At 44.1% G+C, this 23,058-nt stretch overlaps 1 protein-coding gene across 1 annotated transcript in view; it reads right to left on the reverse strand.

Annotated features, from left to right (window-relative positions):
- Positions 1 to 23,058, reverse strand: part of NAV2 (neuron navigator 2) — a 382,500-nt gene that overhangs the window by 148,822 nt on the left and 210,620 nt on the right. Inside the window, exons 7-8 of the mRNA XM_037522590.2 lie at positions 6,047 to 7,148; positions 808 to 920 (exon numbers count right to left, since the gene is read on the reverse strand). Coding sequence (XP_037378487.2) covers positions 808 to 920; positions 6,047 to 7,148 — 1,215 coding nt within the window. The remainder of the gene's footprint in view (positions 1 to 807; positions 921 to 6,046; positions 7,149 to 23,058) is intronic.

Genomic DNA, 23,058 nt, shown 5'->3' on the forward strand with positions numbered 1-23,058 from the left:
AATGGATTCAATTTTTAACCTGACTCTGAAAGTGGTAAGATATGAGTGATTAACACAGCCACTGCTACCTATGCAGCTTACCACTTGCTTCCTTAGAAGTTGCTGGAACATGGAGCTGGGGGACAGGGAACAGGGACTGAGAAGGTGGTAACTCAGAATGCCCTGCAGTAGAATTCTAACTCAGATTCTAGTTTTTCTTCTTTAAATTTAGAATCTAACAGTATAACATTAATAGATGTTTGTGGAATTAATTATCTGACGACTACAGATTTTATGACTTTACATAATGCTCCATTCTTTATCATTGTGTGGGCTATAGTTAAACAAAATTCATCAACTTTTTGGGTAAAGAGAAAACATATTGTAATCTTTCCAATAAATGGAGGATGCCATAAACACATTTCAGTCAGTGCTTCCATACAGAAAAGGTAAAAAAAAAAAAATTACTGAGTCCCAGCTTTTGTTGGAAAGCAAATTTATCTGAAGAATAAATAAGTGATTCAAAGCTAAGTATTAGAGCAGCACCGAGCCCCTCAGTGGACAAAAGGGAACCGATCTTAAAGCACGATTTGCCAACAGGTAAGAGACTTACACACAACTCTGGGGAAGAAGAAGGAATAGGTGGTGAGGACAGGAAAGAAAGAGAAGGAGGAAAATCCTAAGGAAAGAAAGGACAGTATATTTAGCTCATCCATCAATGCCATAGTAATGCAACTTGAAATCAAGCCAGTTCATGCCCTTCCAGCGGGCGGGTACATGGGAGGCTTTAATGCCGGCAAACATAGAATTCCTGGGTTCCGTACTCACCAGTGAGTTCTTCCAGAGCAGGCTGTCCACTCTTGGTATAGTGGCTGGGCTCCATGCTCACACCTGCTGAGCCGGATTCGGCAGTAACATTCCCTTCGGTGTCTGTCTGGGACCTTCACACACAAACCAAAGCAGACACACTTGTCACGAGCAGTAACTACATCTGGACCAGTCGGGTCCAACCACAGCATCCACCATTATGTCCTTCAGCAAGAAGTTTTAGAACAGATCAGACTAGCAGACTGGTATTAAATAATTCATTAGCGCATGTGGAGCACCGTCCTAGAAAGAGTCACCGAACTGTAAAAGATGAAATATTCATCACCCAAATGGAGGGTCTGCATTCCCTCGCTGGGGAGTGTATCTCTGAATCTCCATCAGGGAACTAGGTCTAGCCAGAAAACTGCTGGAGGATGCTGAGTGGTTTGGAGCATTTAACCTATGCCAAAGAGCAACTTCTAAGTAACCATAAACACCAGCAAGTCAAGCATAAAGATGACTCCATTGATAGGCCCCCTCCTGCTCTCCAAAGTCTACTGACATGGGTCTTTCTGAAAAGGCAACTGTAAAACCAGTCAGGAGTGGGTGCCAAGCAGGTGTGTTTGCCCTCTAGGTCTCTGATTCAGAGCTCAGATCTTCTGACATGAAAGGTCTCATTGATCATTATTTCAACACTTGACTGAAATCTGTACTTCCCCCAAGCCTTTGTCGTGCCCATATTTGTCAAGCAAATTGAGACAACTGCTTCGTGCAATGTTTTCTTGCCACAACTACCTCTGCTCATTTAGACATGGCATGCAAATGTCTAATTACACTGGATGCATAACCCTGGGTGCAACATTATTAATCCATTAGTGGCCTGAGCTAATTCAACCAGATTTCACTAGCTATGAAAAAAGGGTTTGGCAAGAACAAGAAGGTGAATTGTCTTAAAATGTGGGGGATGTACAGATAAACCTCAAGCCATTCATCTATTCCTCTCCCCTTTGCCCTCTTCTTGAAGCCATCTGTTCCCAAATCCGTTAATCTCTACCTTTGAAGGATGTTCACATTCCCAGTGCTCCTCTCCATCTCCTGGCCAGAGTCCAAGCTCTCGTCATCTCTGCCTAGGCCCCTAGAGCGCTTTGTAAACAGTTATGCTGTCTCTAGCCTCGAGGTTGCAAATGGCAGCCAAGTGTAGGAACCAACCCACACATTTATTCTTACTGGTGTGTGTAGTGTTTCAAAGTTTTTCAATTAGTTTCAACCTGTGAAAATCAGGAGAGTTCACAAAAAATACCTGGATCGCTGCTTCCTCCAGTAAAATCAGGAAGACTGAGTGCACTTTCAGGGCGAGACCCTCCACAGTTCCACTCAGGCTGAGCCACTCATTTCTATTACTGTTTGAACACCAATCAAGCATCTGAATCCTTGACTCTTCTAGACTGCTCCTGCATTTGATGCACTCCCCACACCATCTCCATTGATCTTTGAGATATTGAAGTAATCACGTTCCCCTCTGACTAAAGGTCTCTAACAGTTTCCCACTGCCGCAGAATAAGGCCAGAATTCCTTATTGTGGGAGAAGATGCCCTACATGACACAATTCTTTATTTCCAACCCCATCTCCTGCCATGCCTGTCCTTTACACACAGCCTTCCTGCCCTGTACGTCACCCACACAGGACTCCTTTCCATTCCAGATTATACCAAGCCTTTACAGTTTGTCTTTGTAGTTACTGTGACCACCTTTCTTCCTTAGTTTGCTTCTAATCAGCCTGGAAGACGCAGTTCCCGTGTCATCTTGGCCTGGAAGTCTTCCCAGACCATTTGCCAGCTGATGGCTCCATCTCTTGTGTGTGTTTCTACAGCTCTCTCATTCTCCTGATGCCTAGTCATCACAATGTGATCTCATTGGTAATCTTTCCTCAACTGGAGACAGCTCTCTGCAGGCAAAGATTGGCTCATTTGATATGTGCACACGGAAAAGTGATCAGCTGAATTTCATGTGCCCAATAGGTAATCACACAGGTCGTGTTGAGTGTACACACAAGAATTTTCAAGTCTAGAAAGATGCTGGGTACTGGAGGGATCATGAGCTTGGAGTCTGAACATTAGCTGACTGCTAATGGTCTGGAGTCCATAAGTTAGTAACCAAGTGTATTTGAGTAAGTAACTTCTCTTTGAACCACAGGGCTCTGATTGACACAGTGGGGGTAACAACAGCGACCTTTGCTGGCTGCTATGAATACCATGTGATAAGACACAAAAACAGTAAGTAGACTGTGATAGGGGTCTAGTGTTACTTCTGAACTGATAAAGAAAATCAACTGGGCCTCCCCTAGTGGTGCAGCAGTTGAGCGCTGGGCCGTGAAGCTGCTCGCAGCCTCTGCAGCGCTGGTTCGATCCCTGGCCACCGGCGAGGGTCCCACATGGCGCGCAGACCTCTCCTGCCGTGCCCACTGCTCCCCCCAGCAGTGTATTTCATCAGTCTGCCTGCTCTGTTCACCCTCTGGTGAATTCTCTCACCCTCCCGTGCTTCTGACTATACCCAGTGCTTGCATAAACAAACAAACAAACAAACAAACAAACAAATAAATAAATAAATAAACCTTTAAAAAAAATAAAGAAAAAAAGAAAATCAACTGGAATACTTTTAAAAATGATTCATCTTCCTTTTAGCACTGGGTAAAATACCCATATTGAGAAGTTCAGTGTGGGGTGGGGGGAGCACTGCAAGTTAAATACAGTTAGACATAAAATTGAGAGTATATGAGATTAAATTCTCTAATCTCATCTAATTTCCTCACTTTCCATATGAAGACTAGGAGGCTCAGAGTGATATGATGAATGTAAAGACCAAAGACAGTATGGTGGTTAAGAACTTGTTTTCTCTTGCTTATAGTCCCCATACAATTCCCACCCCCCTTGTTTTGATTATTGTGCAAAAATGAAAAATGATGTAAAAAATGTATAAAATAAATAAATAAAAAATAAACCCACTTTACCTCAATAAACATAATGTGAAAACATAAAAAAAAAAAAGAACTTGTTTTCTCTAGTTAATAGACTTGGGTTTAAACACTAGCTCTTCTAGTTATTAATTCTGTGACTCAGAGCAAGTTATTTAATTACTCTAAGTCTCAGTTTGCTCATCTATATAATGGGGGTTTTAAAAAAGAGGGAGAGCTAGCTCATGGAGTGGTGGGAATGATTGTATGAACTAAGGCATGGAAAGCCCTTAGCTGGTAATTATATACACTTGGTGCATACTGAATGGTAGTCTCTGCAGGCAGGTCCCAAGACCACATAAGGGAATTACATGCTGATAAAGACAGAGTCCAGGGACCTCAAGCCCATCCCATGCTCTTCTTCCCAGACTCTTTCTAGGCTCACCTACCAGGGAAAGGCACCTTAGAGGAGCCAGAATGACACTACATGGGGTGAGCCGCAGCATAAACAGGGGGTCCAGGGGAACACATGACATTTCCTTGTCAGGCATTTGCTCTCTATCATTGGGAGTTTTTCTTCTCATAGAAAAGCTTGAAATAATTTTAAAAAGATGCCAATGTCTTATAATTTTTCAAACATTCCAGCCAAAAAAGGGAGGCAGGAAATGTGTTGCTGGAGATCAAAGACTGTCATATATTTTAATTTTGAAAATGCAAATCAAGAATGTGTGTGAATAGTAGCATGAATATGCAACACCTCAAGATTAATAATGTTATTGAAATGGAGCTATTCAGTTGCCTCCATGGTTCAGAGAACATTTGTATGAAATGCTGTGCATAGAGACGAGTGCTGAGTCATTATCCAGTCTTATGCTCTCCTCGGGACTTTTTAGCTGAGTGGTTGTCTCGATTTAATAAAAAGATGATCAGCTCCTGATTTAAAAGATCAGTGCGACCCTCACTGAAGGAGAGGGTGAGCAGAGAATAAGAGGACAGGGACATTGGCTGGATGTCAGTGAGCTGTCCTCTGAAATCCCTCACTCCAGAGTCTACTAGAACACAATGCAGGAGGGAGAGAGGGACCATATAATTGTGCGGGGAGTCATTTAAACCTGGGAAGCTGAAAGCATGGACACGCGTCTACCCAAATGAATACAAGCACATACAGGTACACTTGCATTTGACACAGGAATGCATACGTGCGTCCACACTTACATGGGATGGACACTGTATGTCCCCACCTGTGGATGGGTTTATGAGTGTACACAGATGTATATGTGCTTATGAGAAGAGCTGCAGTAAGTGCCTGAACATGATATCATGGGACAATCACTAGTCCTCTTTTGCTAGCAGAGGTTATTAGTTACCATTTGCTAGCAGAGGTATTAGTTACCAGCCGTGCAGCCTAGTGAATAGCACTACACATCAGTAGGCTGGTGGCACAGGCTCAAACTGACTGCTGTGTGCAAAGCTCTGGGATGCCCTCCAGAGCAATGAGTAGGGGGAGCTCCCAGCTGCCTGGAAAGGGCTCATCCTCATGCATCCAGTAGCAATCGGAGCCTGTGTCCTCCATGCCACAGAGGTTTGTGGGGCAGGCTGAGCTCCAGAACTACACAGAGCCAGCAGCTCCTGGCTCCACATGGTCCCCTCTGCCCACAGAGCGGGTGAGACTGAGAGACAGATGACAGACAGGACGACGGAGTCAGACACAAACACCCAGGCGTGTCTGCTCCATACAACATTCTTTTGTTCTTCGAGAACTGGTTCCTCATTACCACTACCCTTTCTCCCTCATCTCTCTCTCTCCCTTCCAAAACCCAGCACACAATCAGGGACTGAAACAACACGTAACGCGTGGGATGTGGTATGAAAAGTGAGGGCCTGGAAGTCCAAGGCAGACACAGAAGTCTCAGCTATTCAGCAAGGTGGTTTTGTGTTTTTCATCTTTTAAAGTAGGCTCAGGAAGTTAGGACTAATAGGGGAGCCGCAGAGGACACCCTACCACTACCCTTTAGACATCTGCTCATGCTACCAGCTGCTTCTGAAATGCCTTTGGGTCTCCACACGCCTGATGAACTACTAATCCTGGGTCAGCTCCAATTTTACTTCCTCTTCCAGTTTTCTCTGACTCTCCTCCTAAGCCCTTGTATTCACTGCGTCCTAGAACACACGGTGCACATCTCTCCTGCAAACTGATGGGGGTAGCTAAGCTGTTAGCTTAATGTTCCTGATTCCTGCCCTCATAGGACCTATGAGGACTCACTAGAAAGTTTCTTTGGCCAGGAATGGCAGGTGGGGAGGAGCTCTTACCTGTACAGGAAAGGCGCGACCGTGGCAGTGTTGGGGTGGCTGTATTGCTGCTGGGGCTGAGGTAGCTGGACACTGACAGTATTGCTTCCTGTGGTCTGGGTGGTCCCCACGAACCCACTGACAGTCTGGCTGCTGATGCTGTGGTTCAGGCTGGTCCCTCCTGGGCCTTTCCCTTCCGAGGATGCCAGGCTGGAGGAGGAACTGGAGTGTCTGCCATCAAGTTGGGGCTTCTGCTGGGGGAGCCCTGAGCTTGGCTTCCCACCCCGGCTCCGCTCCCCCTCTTTGGAGGGAACTGGGGCACTTGGGGATTTCGTGGGCACACTCTTCATTCCTGGTTTTGGTATTCCACTGTGGGAAGGGGCAGGGGCCTCCTTCTTGGCACTGTTGAGCTTCCCCCCTTTGGGGATGAAGCTGGCAATCTTGGAGGACTTTTTTGGCATCTCTGTCACCGTTGCCCCGCTGGGGTCTTCCTTTGGCCCCTCTCTGAGGTCCGGCCTCTCTGTCACGGAGGCTCTCTTGGCCAGATCCTTGCTTTTCTCCTTTTCTTTCTCCCGCTGCTGTTTCTCCTTTTCCTTCTCACTGCCTTTCGGAGAACTCTTCTTGTTGGTCAGTGCCCGGCTAAAAGTTCTCTGGGCAATGCCCTTGAGTGCGATCTTGGGGCTGTTGGATGCGGGGCCCGGAGTGGACAGCGAGCGGCTGGTGGCCTCCATTTCTTCACTCTCCTCAAAGCTGGGCAGGATCTCCAGCCGCTCGCAGCTCGTGTCCCGGGACCCTGGGCCCTCACCCGCCTTGGAGCCCCCTTTACTGTTGAAAAGTTTAAGCTTTTCCAGCATGGACTTCTGATTGTTGGGGGCGGGCTTCATGGCTTCAGGGGTGGGCCTGGGGCCCTCGGGCACCGGCTGCTTGACCGAGAGCATGGACGAGGTGGCGCTGTGCTTCACGCTGATGGACTTGCTGCGCCAGGGCTTGGAGGCGGCACCGGGCTGGGGGATGGACGAGGAGGCGCTGCAGTTAGCAGCCGGGGAGGTGCTGCAGCTCTCCAGGGGAGCTGGGACATTCTCGCTCATTCCGGGGTGGGAGGAGGCTGGGCTGGCCAATAGCTCTGCAGAGATGGGGAAGAGAAAGAGACCTGAATGACATCTAAGGCTGCACTGAAGATGAGGGGAAGCGCCACCTCGGTACACAGCCCAGCGCTCCCAGTGCAAGTGCCCTGTAGCTCCATAACCCACTGTGTACATGACCTGTGGTTCCATTTGAAACCCCACCTCCAGGTCCCCCTCTCCATACTATGCACAGGTCACACTCCCCCACCACATTTTGGTGCATGCTATGAAACTGCAAGCCGAGCTGCACACATGCACACATGTACAAGCTGCAATTAAACATATACATTGATGGAAAACAAACAAAAATTCACACCACTGTGGTGATAGAGAAAGATACAGGAAACATCTACTACTTTGCATTATTCAACCCACATCCCCATTTACCAGCTGTACAGAAGAATCAAAAAATATCCACCTTTAAGAAAACAATGGAGCAGAGACATTAAAACAGAACAACCCCCCCCCCAAAAAAAAGACAGAAAAAGAAGAGAAACCAAATATAATCTTTAGAGGAGAATGATCACCCACCAAGGTTGCTAAGTCTTATCACAGCACATGAAGTATCCTGTGTTGGTAATTTCAAAGAGCTACAAACATGGACTTCAAAAAAAAAAAAATAAGACCGTCTAGCTTTAGAGTTTGAACTGCACACTGGCTTCACCGTGGGCAAGAAAACACGTAGGTTATCTGAAAGTCAAGGCTTCCCCTTGGCGCTCAGCGAGTGTTTCCCCAGCCAGATTCTTTTCTCAGAAAAGCCTCAAAGTATTTCGAAACTACAACCGGAATTATTCTGGGAAGGGCAGGTTTCAAACTGGAGTTCTGCTAGCCACCAAGGCGGCCGGACCGTATCGCAGAAATGAAAACTCGCAGCGCCCTCCCGGAGGCAGCCCTTGGCCACGCAGCGCCCTCTGCGCCCTGTCCTGAGTGAGGGAAGCTGTCAGGACGAAAGTGGAGGGGCTGGAGGGATGGGGGTCGCAGCTGAGCCCCGTGCCCACCCGCGCCTACCCACCCACGCCCACCCCGTGCCCACCCAGCGGGTGGAACAGACAGGTCGTGCCCCCGATGCGCGCATCTGCAAAGTCACAATGACTCAACTTACCTAGCAGCAGTCACTTTCTCCCGCAACGTCTCCCTAAGAATTCTCCAACCGGAGAGGCGGCCCTTCCAATTGTCACAAGTGTTTTCTGTTAAACTGCTCATGTTTCTAATTAACTTTTGTCATCCGCAACTGCTCCAGTGCCCAGAAGCCTGGCGGGATTAACGGCTGCTTCTTCTGCTTTTTTTTTTTTTTTTTAATACCTATGTTTCGCTGCCTTCTAGCAACAGAGTAAACTGTATATAGAGCGGCTTTTTATGATTTAAAAGTCAACGGCCGCCAAAGCCACGTGAAGGCAGTCCCTGTGTGGGGCAAGAACGCCGAGTGCTTCCCTTTCCTTCTCAGCTGCTCAGGGAAGCCACAGCTCCAGGGTGATCCAAAGCAGACCTCCCAATGTTTTAAAACACATACATCTTTCTGACTTACTGGGGATTTGGGTTTGGAAGGGGGGGTACTGCTGCACAATCCTCCCTAACAAAACTCATGGGGCGTTGTTGGATCTTTTCCTGGGGAGAGCGCAGGCTGGCTTGGAAACAGCCGCATGGAACCCACCCACACCGCCGCCTTTCAGAGGGTCCCGGCAGGCCCACTCCAGGGCCTCCTGCCTATCAGGGGATGCAGTGCTAGGGAAGCTGTGAAGAAGTGGGCCACTAGCCCCGTTTTATGAGTGAGGAAGTTGAGGCTCAGGGAGGGCTAATGATGGACGCTAAACCACATGGCTATAAATGGACATATCCTGGATTTGGAACCAAGTCTACTGACAGTGCTCTTAGGACTACACCACAACTACCTCCTTTGATGAAGAACATATTTAAAAACTGTCACTTAAATGCCTCAGGTGTTCTCTGGGCATTGCCTTTTCTATAACTTAGGTATGTTCCTGACATCCCTGGGGGATCATCCAGTCCAGACACTGGAAAGGAGGCAGCTGGCTCTCTGGGTGAGAAGCCAGTGGCCCTCCAACCCCAAGTCCCATTTTTCTTAGGACTACTCTTTCCCTTTACCTGGGCTCAGGTCTAGGGTAGAAGGATCTGGTCATTCATTCACCATACTCATTCATATAATAATGCACTCATTTAGGAGAATCTACCATATGCTAGACACTGTTCTAGGTACCTGAGATATATCAATGACAAAGCAAAGATCCCTGCCTGCCTTCATGGAGTTTACATTCTAGCAGAGAGGATCAGATGATAACTAATATAATTAGTAAGGTTTACCAATTGCTAGAAAATACATGCTAAAGAAAAGGGGATTGGGGGTCAGGTTGCAACAATGCCCTTACAGGAAATGGAACATCACATTCTACACTCACATAGACTACAACTCACATAGATGACACCCCTCTTGCCTAAGTTCTAGGCTTATTCTCCACAGAGTATAAGTACATGGATCAACATGACTTCTCGGTTCCCACACATTCCTTGGAATTCCTACAAAGCTTGCTTGAAACAGTTTCAACAAGAAATACCCCTCTTACCATTCCTGTGTTTTTAACATTAACACACACAGCTAGAAATTAACCTATAACTAAGGACTGACCCTGAGTTAAACACTTATCTAAGTGAAACATGCAGACTAGCTGAAGATGTGTGTTCTTCAGATGAAGCATGCCGGGTGCAGGCAAAGGGCTCACACAATGTAGACAGGACAGACATTCACAGTCACCTTAAAAGCCATGCCAAAATGGCTTCCAGAAACTCCTACTTTGTCTTCCAAACCCCAGTCCGGATGCCCTTTTCTCTGTGAAGCTACCTAAGACCCTCAAGCTCAACGAACTACATTGTATCACATGGCATTTTTCTTTCTACTCTGTGTTTTTCTTGGACACTGCCCATATCTCCCCATAAAAGGGCCTGGGCGATCACTTACTTATACCAGGCATTGGGAATGAGTTGAATAAAACACAGCTCCTGCCATCCAGGAGTTCGCTGTTCAAAGAGGTAGCAATTCTCACAAGAGACCACAGAAACAGAGTAAAATTCTGTAGAGGGATCAAGTTCCATGAGACCCAAAGATTGGGATCTTCAAATCCTCCCTAGGAAATCTGGGAACCTTTTGCAGAGGATGTGAACTTGGGTTGTCACACAATGCTTCTGATATGGGTTGGACCGTTAATCCTCTGACCTGTGAGTTCCTCCAGGGCAGAGTCCCCTCCCTGTTGCCCTAAACCTACCCTCAAGAGTGGTAAATGGCTTCTGACTTCCTGTAGAAAGTTTTGACATTTTCAAGTCACATTTAAGGTGAGAGAGATATAAGATCTGTCATTAGTCATTAGTGTTTCATTAAAAATTTCCCACCTGTACTCAGGGGGTAAAAAATCAAGATTAGGACCTAGAGCTTTAGGATTGGGCATTTAGTTTGGGCTTCCCTCCTTACTAAATCGTTACAGCTACACAAAGCAGCCTTGGAGATAATTCTGAATTTGGTTTCTAGAAGAGAAGCAACTTGAGTAGAGCTAAAGGGCACCAGGGCATAAAAGGGCCGGATCATCAATACCAGGTACTAATGTCATATCTGGAAACCTTCACAGTGAAGGGCGCTCCAGGTTGTGCAGGTAACTTGACATATTTTTGTCATTCCTCAGGTACAACCCAGTGATCTCAGACAGACTTTGGCTAAAGTGACTGTTTGGGGCCGGTTCCACTTTCTTTGGAAATCTGCCATTTCTAAGCTGGGTTCTGTGACCCCTAGCATAGAACCCTCCTTACCAGGCTTCTGAGACACAGGAGTTGTGGCTGGGTAGCCAAGCCTCAAGTTTTGTCACCAACTCATGGGGTGGTCCTGAATAGGTCTTTCTACCCCTCTGGGCCTCAGTTGCCCCATTTGTAAAAAAGAGGATGAGCTAATTCTCTGGAGTCCTTTCAGCTCAGTTTCCATTCAAACCTCAGTGAGTATTTGAGAGGCCCTGTGGGGCTGAGCCCTGGCCAACCTGTCACTAAGTCCACCAAGGCTGCAGCCACTCACAGGTGTTTCTTAACCTTCACACATGCCCATTTGTTACTAATAAATGGAGAAAACTGGCTGGGTTAAGAGATATTCAACCTTGAGTGAGGTGCAAATGAATTCAGAAAACCTAGTACTCTGTGAAAATTAGCCTGGGGAGGATTGGGCAAGTTCTTTAAATTAAGAGCACTTCTCTCTCTAATAATTGACAGCTCTTGTTTCTCTTCTCATGTATATGACCTTTGTTAGAGCAAAGGAATCTAAGAGGGAGAAGGAAGAACAGTACAAAAGAATGTTAGATATTACTAATAGGAGAAACTGGAGCTCTCAGCAGTGTTTATGAGAACTTCCTATACTATTTTTACCAATTTTGGGGTAAATCTAAACCTGTTTAGAAAAATATAGTTTATCTTAAAAAATGTTCTGAACTTAAGTATTTTTCCAACAATTCTTTGTGAGTCAGGGAAGTAAATGAAACGATTTTTAATGGCACATGAATGATTTTAAAAATTACATATGAGGGCCTCCTCAGTGGCGCAGCGGTTGAGCGCTGGGTTGCGAAGCTGCCCGCAGCCTCTGCTGCACCAGTTCGATCCCCAGTCGCCGGGTGAGGGTCCCACATGGCGCACAGACCTCTCCTGCCGCCCGCTGCTCTCCTCAGCAGTGTACTTCAGTCTGCCTGCTCTGCTCCCTGCTCTGGCTCTGGTGAATTCTCTCACCCTCTCGTGCTTCTGACTGTAACCACTGCTTGCATAAATAAATAAATAAATCTTAAAAAAAAAAATCTTAAAAAAAAAAAATTGAAAACTTTAAAAAAAAAAAATTACATATGATTACATATTAGAAAAGGCAAGCAGCCCATATATAAATGAACAATTTCACAGATATTAAATGTAGATTTAAAATTTGAGTTGATTTAAGGGAAATATGCAATGAACAAAAACTCAAGTGGTTCACAGATTTTACAAAAATCATGCAGGTATCTGAAAGACTGAAGTTCCATTAAACCAAGGAATGCTTATATGTGAAATAGGTAAAAAGCATTTTAGCGACACTTTCTTTATATTAATTCTTTTGGGAAATGTAATCAACCAAATAGAAATCAAACCAGAAGGCCCAAATAAGGGAATTCTGAAATGGCTGCTTTCTAGACCATAATTTATTTATACGTATGTGGTTAGCACATGATATTTTACTGAGATTGGCCAGACCTGGCAACATGACTGGGACTTGTTTGGCCAAAATCAATTGAAAAATAATGACTTTCAGTTTTTGACCACCAAACACAGAGCAAGAATGGCAAATTATCACACAGCCCAATAAACATCCAAATATTCAAAGGCAAACTGAAAACAATCAGAGATGCTCTTACAAGGTGCAGTGGACTCTGATATAGTCAAGGCTTGTCCACACTGAACAATGGTCAGAGCCCCTGCATGGACGTTATGATCCATGCATGGATCATGCCAGCAGCCGGAACACCTCCGCTCTAGAAGTCCAGCTTACAAGCTCACCACCACCAACTGTCAAACCACCACAAGCAGGAAAAGTCTCATTTGAAACACTGCAGACAGGAGGCTTTTGAAGAAGAGAAAAGGCTTTTTTTTTTAAGAGTTTAGGGAGATCATTAATCCTCCTAGGGAGGGGAAAAGTTTGGTTTTCCTGGCAACCAGCCTTAACCTTTCCTGACCATAATCAAAATACTTTCTAAAGGAAAAAATGTGTAAGGCAGAAAAATAAGCATGTCTTCCTCGCTCCCTCTACAAGGGCCAACACTGACCCAAAGTTTCTTCTGTTTCCAGCTTCACTATTAAGGAGATGTCAGTAGTCTGGACCCCAAGCTAGCAGGCACTCCAGGGGCATGTTCTAAGTGGCTGGTCCCAGCTCCAGTCACTGCTACTGTGATTTTAAATCTGCCCTGAGGAGATTTCCTGCCAAAATCCTCTCCTCACACTTTAGGAAAAGGCTCGATAATTGGATCTTAGAAAATGTTGTAATTTGCTATTTTTTGTCAGGATGTCAATCTTAAGCATTCAAATTTGTTAGGATAATTGAAACCGTTTTTTTTCCAAATGCATGGCATTTTTTCCAAATGCCACAGAGGCTGGAGATTGTTTTCAGGGATGCTCTGGTCACTTTCTTTACAACACTGTTAGCCACCAGACCACAGCAGGGCATGAGTACCTCACTTAGAGCACTTAGTGGTTCTGCAGGATTCCTTGAGCCTGGTTGGAGTTGCTTCTCATCACCATTGAGATCAGTGCCTGGTATTAGGGGCATAGGCTTAAACATAGTCTTCCCTGAAGCTCCTTTTTAGAGAGCATCCTTGGGGGTACAGGAGGAGGGGAGTGAGGAGGAGGCATGAGAATCAGCAAAGAAAGTGAGGGTGTGCGGTGTCCCTGGCATATTTCACACTATGAAGCTATCAGCAGCCTCTGCAGCACCAGTTTGATCCCAGCCAGGGAGCTGACCCACAGGGCACAGCAGACCTCTCCTGTTTGGCCCGCTGCTTCCCTCCAAGTGTGTTTCAGTCAATCTGCTGTTCTGCTCCCCCACTCGGTCTCTGGTGAATCCTCTCACACCCTGCACCTCTGGCCTACACACCAGCTCTTGTATGCATAAATAAATCTTTAAAAAAAAAAAAAGAAAGTGAAGGGTGTGGAGTGACAGGGAACTAGCTTTGTGTCTGCAGTGCCAAAAGCTCCTAGAACATTTGAGTTAGAATAAAGATGTTGATCTATATAAACAAATATATTTAAGAAGTTACTCTGTCCATGCAATCCCTATCAAAATGTCAATGATGCTTTTTACAGAAATAAACAAATCCATATGGAATCTCAAAGACCTCCAAATAACCAAAACAGTCTTCAAAAAGAACAAAGTTGGAGGTTTCATAATTTCTGGTTTTAAAACTTATGGCAAAGCTATAGTAATGAAATCAGAGTGGTCCCGTCATAAAGGTAGACATATAGACTAATGGACTAGGCTAGAGAGCTCAGAAATAAATCTTGTCATTTATGGTCAAGTGATTTTTCTGGACTATTCAGTGGAGTATAAGTCACTTTGACAAATAATGCTAGGAGAATTAGATATCCACATGCCAAAAAAAAAAAAAAAAAAAAAAAGGAAAGTTGGACTCCTATAGAAAATAAAAAAATAACTCAAAATTAATCAAAGACCTAAACTTTAGAGCTAAAACTACAAAATTCTTATAAGAAAACAAAGATAAGTTGAACTTTATTAAAATCAAAAACTTTTGTGCATCAAAGGGATTTTGATCACACTACCAACAGAATAAAAAGGCAATCTGCAGAGTGGGAGAAAATATTTGCATAGTATGTATCTGATAAGGGATGGATATCCAGAATATATAAAGAACTCCTATAACCCCCCCAAAAAAAAACAAAAACAAAAACAAAAAACACAGATTGTAAAAAAAAAAAGGCAAAGGACTTGAATAGAGATTTCACCAAAGAAGATGTGCAAATTATCAGTAAGAAAATGAGATGTTCAACACCATTAATTATTAGGAAATACAGATAAAAAAAACAATGAGATCCCACTTCATACTCATCAAGATGGCTATTATTAAAACAACAAGATAAAAGTGTTTGTAAGGATATTGAGAAATAGAAACACTTATGCTTGTGCTGTGGGATGTAAACTGATCATAGCCGTGTGGGAAATACAATGACAGCTCCTCAAAAAAATACACAGAGAGGGCCTCCCTGGTGGCGCAGCGGTTGAGCGCTGGGTTGCGAAGCTGCCCACAGCCTCTGCAGCGCTAGTTCGATCCCCGGCTGCTCCCCGGCCACTGGAGGAGAGTCCCACATGGCGCACAAACCTCTCCTGCCGCCCGCTGCTCCCCCCAGCAGTGTACTTCGGTCCTTCTGCCTGCTCTGGCTCTGGTGAATTCTCTCACCCTCCACGCTTCTGACTGTACCCAGTGCTTGTATAAATAAATAAAAATAAATCTTTAAAAAAAAATACACAGAGAATAAAATCTAGTAATTCCACTTCTGGGTTTATATCCAAAAGAAGTGCAAGCAGTTCACAGCAACATTACTTAAGATAGCCAAAAGGTGGAAGCAGCTCCAGCATCCATTGATGGATGTATCCAAAAATGGATGCTGTCTGGATAAATTAATGGATTAGCAAATTGTGGCAAACACATGCAATGGGATATTAATTTAGTCTTCAAAAGGAAGGGAGTCCTGACATCCTATAACACAGACAAAACCTGAAGACATTATGCTAAGAGAAATAAGCCAGTCATGAGATAAGAAATATTGCATGCTTCTACTTATACGAGGTACCTAATGTAGTTAAGTTGATAGAGACAGAAAGTAGAACCATGGTTGTGAGGTGCTGTGGGAGGAGGGAATGAGAAATCACTGTTTCGAGGATAGAGTTCCAGTTGGTGGAAGATGAAACATTCTGGAGATGGATGGTGGTGGTGGATGTACAAAAATGTACTTACTATCACAGAACTATCTATTTTTAAATGGCTCAAAAGGTAAATATTATTTACATTTTTATCACACGTAATAGGATTACATTGGGCTATAGAATTCTGACCAGCACAGCCTAAAAGGCAAGAGGTTCACCACTTTATTTCCAGTGCTTAGTATAGGTCCACACACTTAAGGGCTTAATAAATATTTGTTGACTGAAAAAAAAAAAAAAGTCGACCTGTTAGTTTGATGGTTAATGAATCCCATGAAATTACTTAGTCTTGAAGATTACTCGATTTTATTTTATTCTAGCTTAAAAACAACTCGTTTCAAAAGAATAGTGATCCTTTCTAACAAACTCCAACAGGCATGTGGGAACACCCTTGTTTCTTCCTCCATCAGCTGGCTACCACTGACTCTGGCCAAGCTTTTCTGACTGGGATGCCTCATTGCCTTACATCTACACCAACCTCAGCATCCAAACTATCTCCCTACTGTTTTTTCTAGGAAACCCCCCAAACTTCCAAACTGGTGCCATTTCTTCTTTCTCTAAAGAGCTGTAAGGCTGTTGGGATTCCCCCAGGGCCTGTGCAATTGCTGCCCTGCATTGTGGTTAGCAGATGCACACAGCTTACTTGCAGGAATGACTGATTCCAAACTAGGTGCCTGAAGTGGTTGTTGGAAAAATGAAAAAAGCAAAGGAAAAAACATTTATCCATATTGGACGCCCCCCACAAACTGGTCAAAACTAAAATCAGGTGTGGTTTGCCCTTCCTTGAGAATCATGCCAGATGCCCTCTTTAAGTGAACTGAAAAGACTAGAAATCTTCGGGGGCTACTTTTCATGCTTTTTTTCTTCTATGGAGGGTGGCAATTTTGCTACAGTAGACCACTGGGAATGTCATGTACTAATATACCAGTATCTTGTAGCGGCTGACAAAAAATAAGTGCGCAGAATGTGAAAGTGTGTTACCCTAGTAGCCTGAAGTTGTCTCTGCCCTGCATGAGCCACAAAGTTTCCAGGTTTCCTCGTGACTTTTCCACCTGGAGGAAGTGGACAGAGAGGGACCCTAGACAGCTGCAGCAATTAGAGTTGTGTTTCTTTTAATATATGACAAGGTCATTCATTCTTTTACTTTAGTGACTTATTTTGGATAAAACTAAATGAAATGCTGGGTAATAAGGTTATTTGTGTCTATGCTGGAAAGTAAGAAACAGTGAGAGAAAATCAAGACGGACCTTTTCCCTACATCATTGACACTAAATTTTCTCCAATTTCACCATGTATATTTTCGAATCCCATTTACCATCATAAAGAACTGGTGAAGCTAAACAAAGGTAAACTGGATGGAAATACTGGCATAGAGTTGGTTTACATCTGACCATGTAATAGTACCTTAAAAAGAGTAAAATCTTAAAATCTCTCTCTCTCTCCCACTTAGTTTTTTCATCCAAAGCCTCCCACTTTGCTGGATGAGAAGACAAATCATTCAACTGCTTGGGAGGAAGACACCTTTAAAAAGCAAAAATGTATATATATATCTCCTAGTCTTTAGCTTTCAATTTTTGAAGTCATTATCATCCTCAAAACATCTCTCTCCTCTCTTGAACTTACTTGTTCAAAATCCTAACAATGTTTCAAGAAAAAGTTTTTTGTTTTAATTGGTCAAGACCATTTCTCCGTCTTGTACCATATATGGCTGTAAGAAAGTACAATACTGACCATAAAAAACCTTCTCTCTTTTTTTTAAGGGTGTATGAAATTTCACTGAGAGACTGTAAACACTTTACAGGGGGCACATCTCATTCTTGCAGGAGGTCATCGTCCACAGCTAGCAGTTCTTTGGCAGCGCTGGACGTTATTGTAAATCCATGGCTCCGAGAGAGCGAGGATTCTACAGCCCCATCCTCTAAGACACCAGCCTACTCTCCCCGCTTCAGTAGGGACAGAAGCTAGACCCTCCAAAACAGGGGTCTCCCCAGTACTGTTAACCCAAAGTGCTTTCCACTAAAGGATATACGCAGGCAGGAAAAGAGAGATGGGGTTCTAGGATCAGAGTTTTCTTGCCTGCAAGACTCCCCTGAGCCTTTAATATGCTTACTTACACCAGAGATATCCAAAATGGCAATGCCATTGTGTGATTCCTAAATGCATTTTTGTCATAGAACTAATTTTCTGGGTTAGTTTAAGGAAACAGCCTGCCACGGGGTGCATTTTGGCAAACACGGTCCTAACAGAGGGGGCAGAAAATGGGCACACACTCCAAATCAGATAAGAAAATGCACCTTTTGCTCCCCCTGTGAAGTTTTAATCTAGTAGATTGCAGAATGTTTTCATGATACATACTTTGAGCATTAAATAACCTTAATGTATACCTGCTCCCTTTTATTTCCAAATGATTAGTATGAGTCTCGGCACTACAGCCAAAAACTACATGAAAACAGGAAGCAGGAGTCATGGCTGGGCAGCAGGATGTCTAAAAAGATTTCTATCAACAGTCGGACTCATTGCGACTCAGCCCTGAGACCTGGCGGCCATGAAAATTGAGGAGCTCTTGACCGGTACTAATGCAGAATGACTTAGAAGGAGGCAGGTGAGGCTCTTGCCCTGTGGCACACAGCCCTGCTCACAGCCACAATAGACATGCATCTTCAGAACCTTGGAGATCCACTACTTCCAGTCACTCATTTCCCAAAGTGGGGAAAGAGCTTTGGGCCAGCGATGACTTCCCCGAGGTCTAGATCAGTGGTTGGCACAACTGTTATTGAACTTAGGACCGGAGAGCTCAGCAGATGAAGCAGCTTTGCTAGTTCTCCTCCACAACTACCAGTTCAGACTCTCTGAGGCTGCCCCCAAACGGCTGGAGTTTTAACTACCTCCATAGGGGATGGAATTCATATTGAAAGCCAAAAACCAGGTACTAAGAATTTACAAGTGTTCCTACCACTATTGAGAAATACAGTTTGCCCAGGCTGAGGACTAAGATGGAGGGTGACAACAAACCACCCTCAGGAAAGAGTGGCCAAAATAATTGGAACATTCCACTTGGAGAGAAGAGGCCTTGGGAGAAGACAAATGTGGACAAACGCCTGCTGTGAAGTGGCTTTCCTTTCCTTTTGATTTTTCTGCCCACCGACACTGAATGACAACAAAGGGTTAAAGCAACACCTGTGAGAGCAGACCCATGACTCTGGATTCAGTATGTGCAGAGTGAGAGGCCAAGGACCATTACAGCACTGAGTAGGAGGGTACTGGGGTTCCATGCGCTGAGGAATTGGGATGAGGAGGGGGCGGGTGGGGAAGGGAGTGTGCATAGCAATTGTAGAAAAGGGGAGTTGAGCCAATCTGTTTTTATATGTTCTCTGCTTCACTTTTTACCACAGCACTTCTCTTTACATAAAGATTTTATTTGGCAAAAGGTTTCCATGGAAAAATACTCTAGGACGATATTAATAATCATATATTAATAAGAATAATTGCCAACATTTACGAAGTCTGCACTTTGAGCCAGACACCAATGCTAGCAAGCATTTGGATTTTACTGATTTTTTTCACACATGCCATAAATCCAACGAGATAGGCAAGAGTGTCTCTATTAGCCAATGAGGAAACTGAGGCACAGGGCTTTAGGTTACTCAAGATCACACAGTAGTGACAAGCAGCATTCTTTCAAAGTCCACACTTTGGCTACACTCCTAGTCTTCGCTATCTTGCAAATAGACAATAAACTGGAAACCTACAGTGTGTGCTCTTCTGTAGGTGCAGGATGAGGTATTTTCACCAAGTCTTTTATCAACAGCTTTCAGAGACTCTACAGCAAAGTTCTCTGACCTTTAAGTCCTTCTCTGAGGAAGAATTTTTCCCTGCAGGAGATTCTTTTTAAAAATGGGAATGTCAAACTGTTGAGCAATAATTTAAGTATGGTTTTTGTTCTTCGAAATTTAGGATGCTGGCAAAATGTAGTCTTTCTGCCAATCAAAATCAGAAGCCAACCAAAGAACGAGCTTATTGTATTTCTCTGGAGGAATCAAGGCAGAAACTGAGAGCTGAATTGGACTATTATTCACTCTCTATGATTGTATTAGGCCAAATGCACAGGAACAGAAGGAAAAAAGCAGTCATTTATCCTGATTCTGCCAAGTATGCAGACACTTGGTATCAGATAGATCAAATAATTCCAGGGTTTCACGGATGTCACCGCTCACACACAGCTCTACCAGACTTCTGAGCCTTTAGCCTGACAGTTATCTTTTTAATGGAAAAACAGAATTTTTCTTCTGGAAAAAAAAAAAAGAAAGAAAGAAATACACCAAGGTGGAGAGTCCCCAGAGATTGTTCGCTGGCTTTACTCACCCAAATCAGGAAGCAATTTCCTCCAGGTGTCTGTTTTGTTTTATGCAACAGACCTGGCTGTGACAAGTTGGGGGCAGACTGAGTTTTTGTAAATGGAGCACTCATTTAGTAGAGCCTTGTAACTCTCTGGTAAGGGAAAAGGCATCTTCTAAAATCCAGATAATCATGATGAGGTGGAAAGAATGTAACATAATTGTCTTATTCTCCTCTGTGCTCCTCATACATCCTTCAAATTACACAATCACAGAACTTTGTGGAAGGGTTCAAGTCCATCCTAATAGACTGGCAATCTGGAACCAGTTACTTAGTCTAGCTGAGCTCCAGCTTATTTACAAGTAAAAATAAAATAAACACTAATAACTACCATTTACTGAGTGCCAACCACTGCCAGCTACTGTGCTAAGTGCTTTAAATAATTTCATTAACAATTTTCTTTAATTAATGATTTCATTGATTCACATGTTCATCTTAGAAAGTGGATTTAATGAAGTTCAGAGAGGTTAGCATCTAACCCAAGGTCACAGTTAGGGAAGCAGCAGAGCAAAAATCTGAACACTAAAGTCCAAGGTCTCCATGCTGGCCTCTACTGAATGAAGATGGTGACTAAAACTGTCTTCCTTCACCACGAGGAGGAAAGGAATAAAGAGGAGAAAGCATATTGCAAAAAGCTCTGTGTGGAGATTCATTCATTTCACTTACATATACTGGGCTCTCTTAAAATGAGGTATAGCTGTGCCAAATACTGGTGGCATTGCTGTCTTCCATAAGCAGGGTGGAAACAGGGCCACCCCAACAACCTTGGCTGACCTAGCTCTGTAGAGGACAAGAACTGCCCTTCCTGAGGCCTCCCACACTCAAAAGTACCCAGGTTTTGCAAGCAACTCCCCACACCCCCACCTAGGCTGACTGCAGATCTCTGGCAAGCTCCCCCTCGTTCCTCTGCAAACCAGGGCTCCTTGCAAGGCAGGCTTTGGCCCCTGTGCCTCGTCCACCTCACCAGGCTTGCTGGAGGCAGCCCAGTGAACACACAGCTCTCACTGTCTGGAGTGATGACTCAGACACTCCTGGCAGCATCTGCTCTGTTTCTGTAAGACTCAAAGGGCTCTTCACATGAGTGACGTTGAAAAGGGATTCAAGGAGCTTCTCACCCATGTGCAGGGCTACAGGATATAATGTGGAAAGCAGCTCCCTCTCGAACTAGCTTGGAGGTTTTAACACAAACTTACACATTCCAAAACTTATTAAATGTTGTTCCGGGGGACCTCTGTAATCTTGAATAATGAATTCTGGAGCTATGGCAAACAGGGATACGATTGAGGCTCAGAATTTCTTGGTGGTGTTTCTCTGTGGAATCTTAAAACAGCCACAGCATTTAGTATTTGTTCCTCCATCCATCGCATGCTGATTCCGCTAACATTTTTGACATTTCTGTTCCAGGGACTTTCCCAGGTGCAGGAGATAAAGCAATAAATACATGGCTTATGCTTTTAAAGGGTTCCAAGTCCTGTGGGTGAGACTGACTATAAGCAAAAGTAACAGCAAAGTGTGAAGCTATTATGATAGGGGAACGTTTACAGAGCTGTGGATCAAAAAGGGGGTTGCCTCACTCAGTCTGGTACAAGTAGGAGTAAGGAAGTCATTCAAGTAATGTTTTGCCAGCCCAGCATAGAATTTCTAGAATTTAATTCTTTACTAAGCGTTTCAAGGGAAATAAGATGTCCAGGCACCCAAACCTGGCAATTAAAATCAAACTCGGAACATAATAATGAAATTATTTGCCTGATCAGAGTAAAATCTGGTAAGCCAGATGCCATCTACAATACTATAATCATGAATTCTGGGGCTCATCCACTGATCCAGCATATTGAAAAATGAAATGTGTAACTGAAGCAGAATGCTCTTCTTCCCTGCTTACCCAGTGCACATACTAAATTCATTTCCACAATGAAGGATCCTTACAAGTCACCAGCCAGTCCAGGCTGGGAAAAAGGAGGCCTGCAGCCTCCACACTTTCATTTTTTCTCAAATTTTGACAGGCCCAAAGCAAAGTTGATGATTTCGAAAGAATATCAAGTGACTATTAATCTAGTCAATCCCAGCTGTCAATCCAGGCAAATGGTTCAACTTCCAGGCAAATGGTTCAACTTCCAGGCAAATGGTTCAACTTCCTCTATATTACTGTAACAAAGATGTAAATGAGTGACAGAGACCCAAATGCAAGTTTATATTCCCAACCTGGGGCTTAAAGGGGGAAATAAAGGCAGGAAAAGAAAACTAGCATTATCCCAACACCAACTGCGACTGAGCTTGGCAATCAGAATCTTTGCCTGGATCTTCACAACCATCCCAGGGAAGGCAGTAATCAGAGAGGCTGAGTCACTGGCTGACAACACACAGCTAGTAAATGCAAAAGGGAGTGTTAAGCCGAGGCCAGTCCCACAGGGAGGCTCCGATCTCCTGCTTCAGCCTTGCTCTCCTTTATAAAAATTAATATACCTGTGAAACCAAAGCAGTGCAGCGAGGAGAGTGTGAATGAAGAGGTTGCAGAATATTTCTGGGGAGCCACCGAGAGCACCAGAATTTCTGCCATGATGACGGTGTAATATCTTGGTGGGACAATTCTCCTTGATAAGTCTCTAGGGCCAGAAACTGACCCCCAGGGGAACCTGCACATGCCAATAACTGTCTTACAGAAGAGAGGCATCAAAAAGAGGGAAAAGTGGGCTTATCAGCAAGTTAAGGGACATGTTCTCTGCAACATTTCCCTCCTGGTGACACCATCATACATTCACATGTGATTAAAACAACAGGAAATGCTTGCAGAGAGTGGCTCTCTCCTAGAAACCAGCAAGGAAGTAGGCTTCTACATTTAGGGTCACATCATTTCTCGGCCTTTTGGCTAAGATCAAGTGTACATTTAGGGTCTTTGGGTGGAATGGAGACAACTTCATAGAAAAACAGGGGAAGCAGTTCATAGGAACTCACACACATGCTGTGAGGTGGGTTTCAGACTTCCAGTCACTTCTCCCCAAAGCTGGATGCTCTCTGCAAGTACC

Source organism: Talpa occidentalis, unplaced genomic scaffold, assembly GCF_014898055.3.
Source record: "Talpa occidentalis isolate TD23 unplaced genomic scaffold, MPIMG_talOcc4v2.1 talOcc4.3, whole genome shotgun sequence".
Taxonomy (NCBI): Eukaryota; Metazoa; Chordata; class Mammalia; order Eulipotyphla; family Talpidae; genus Talpa; species Talpa occidentalis.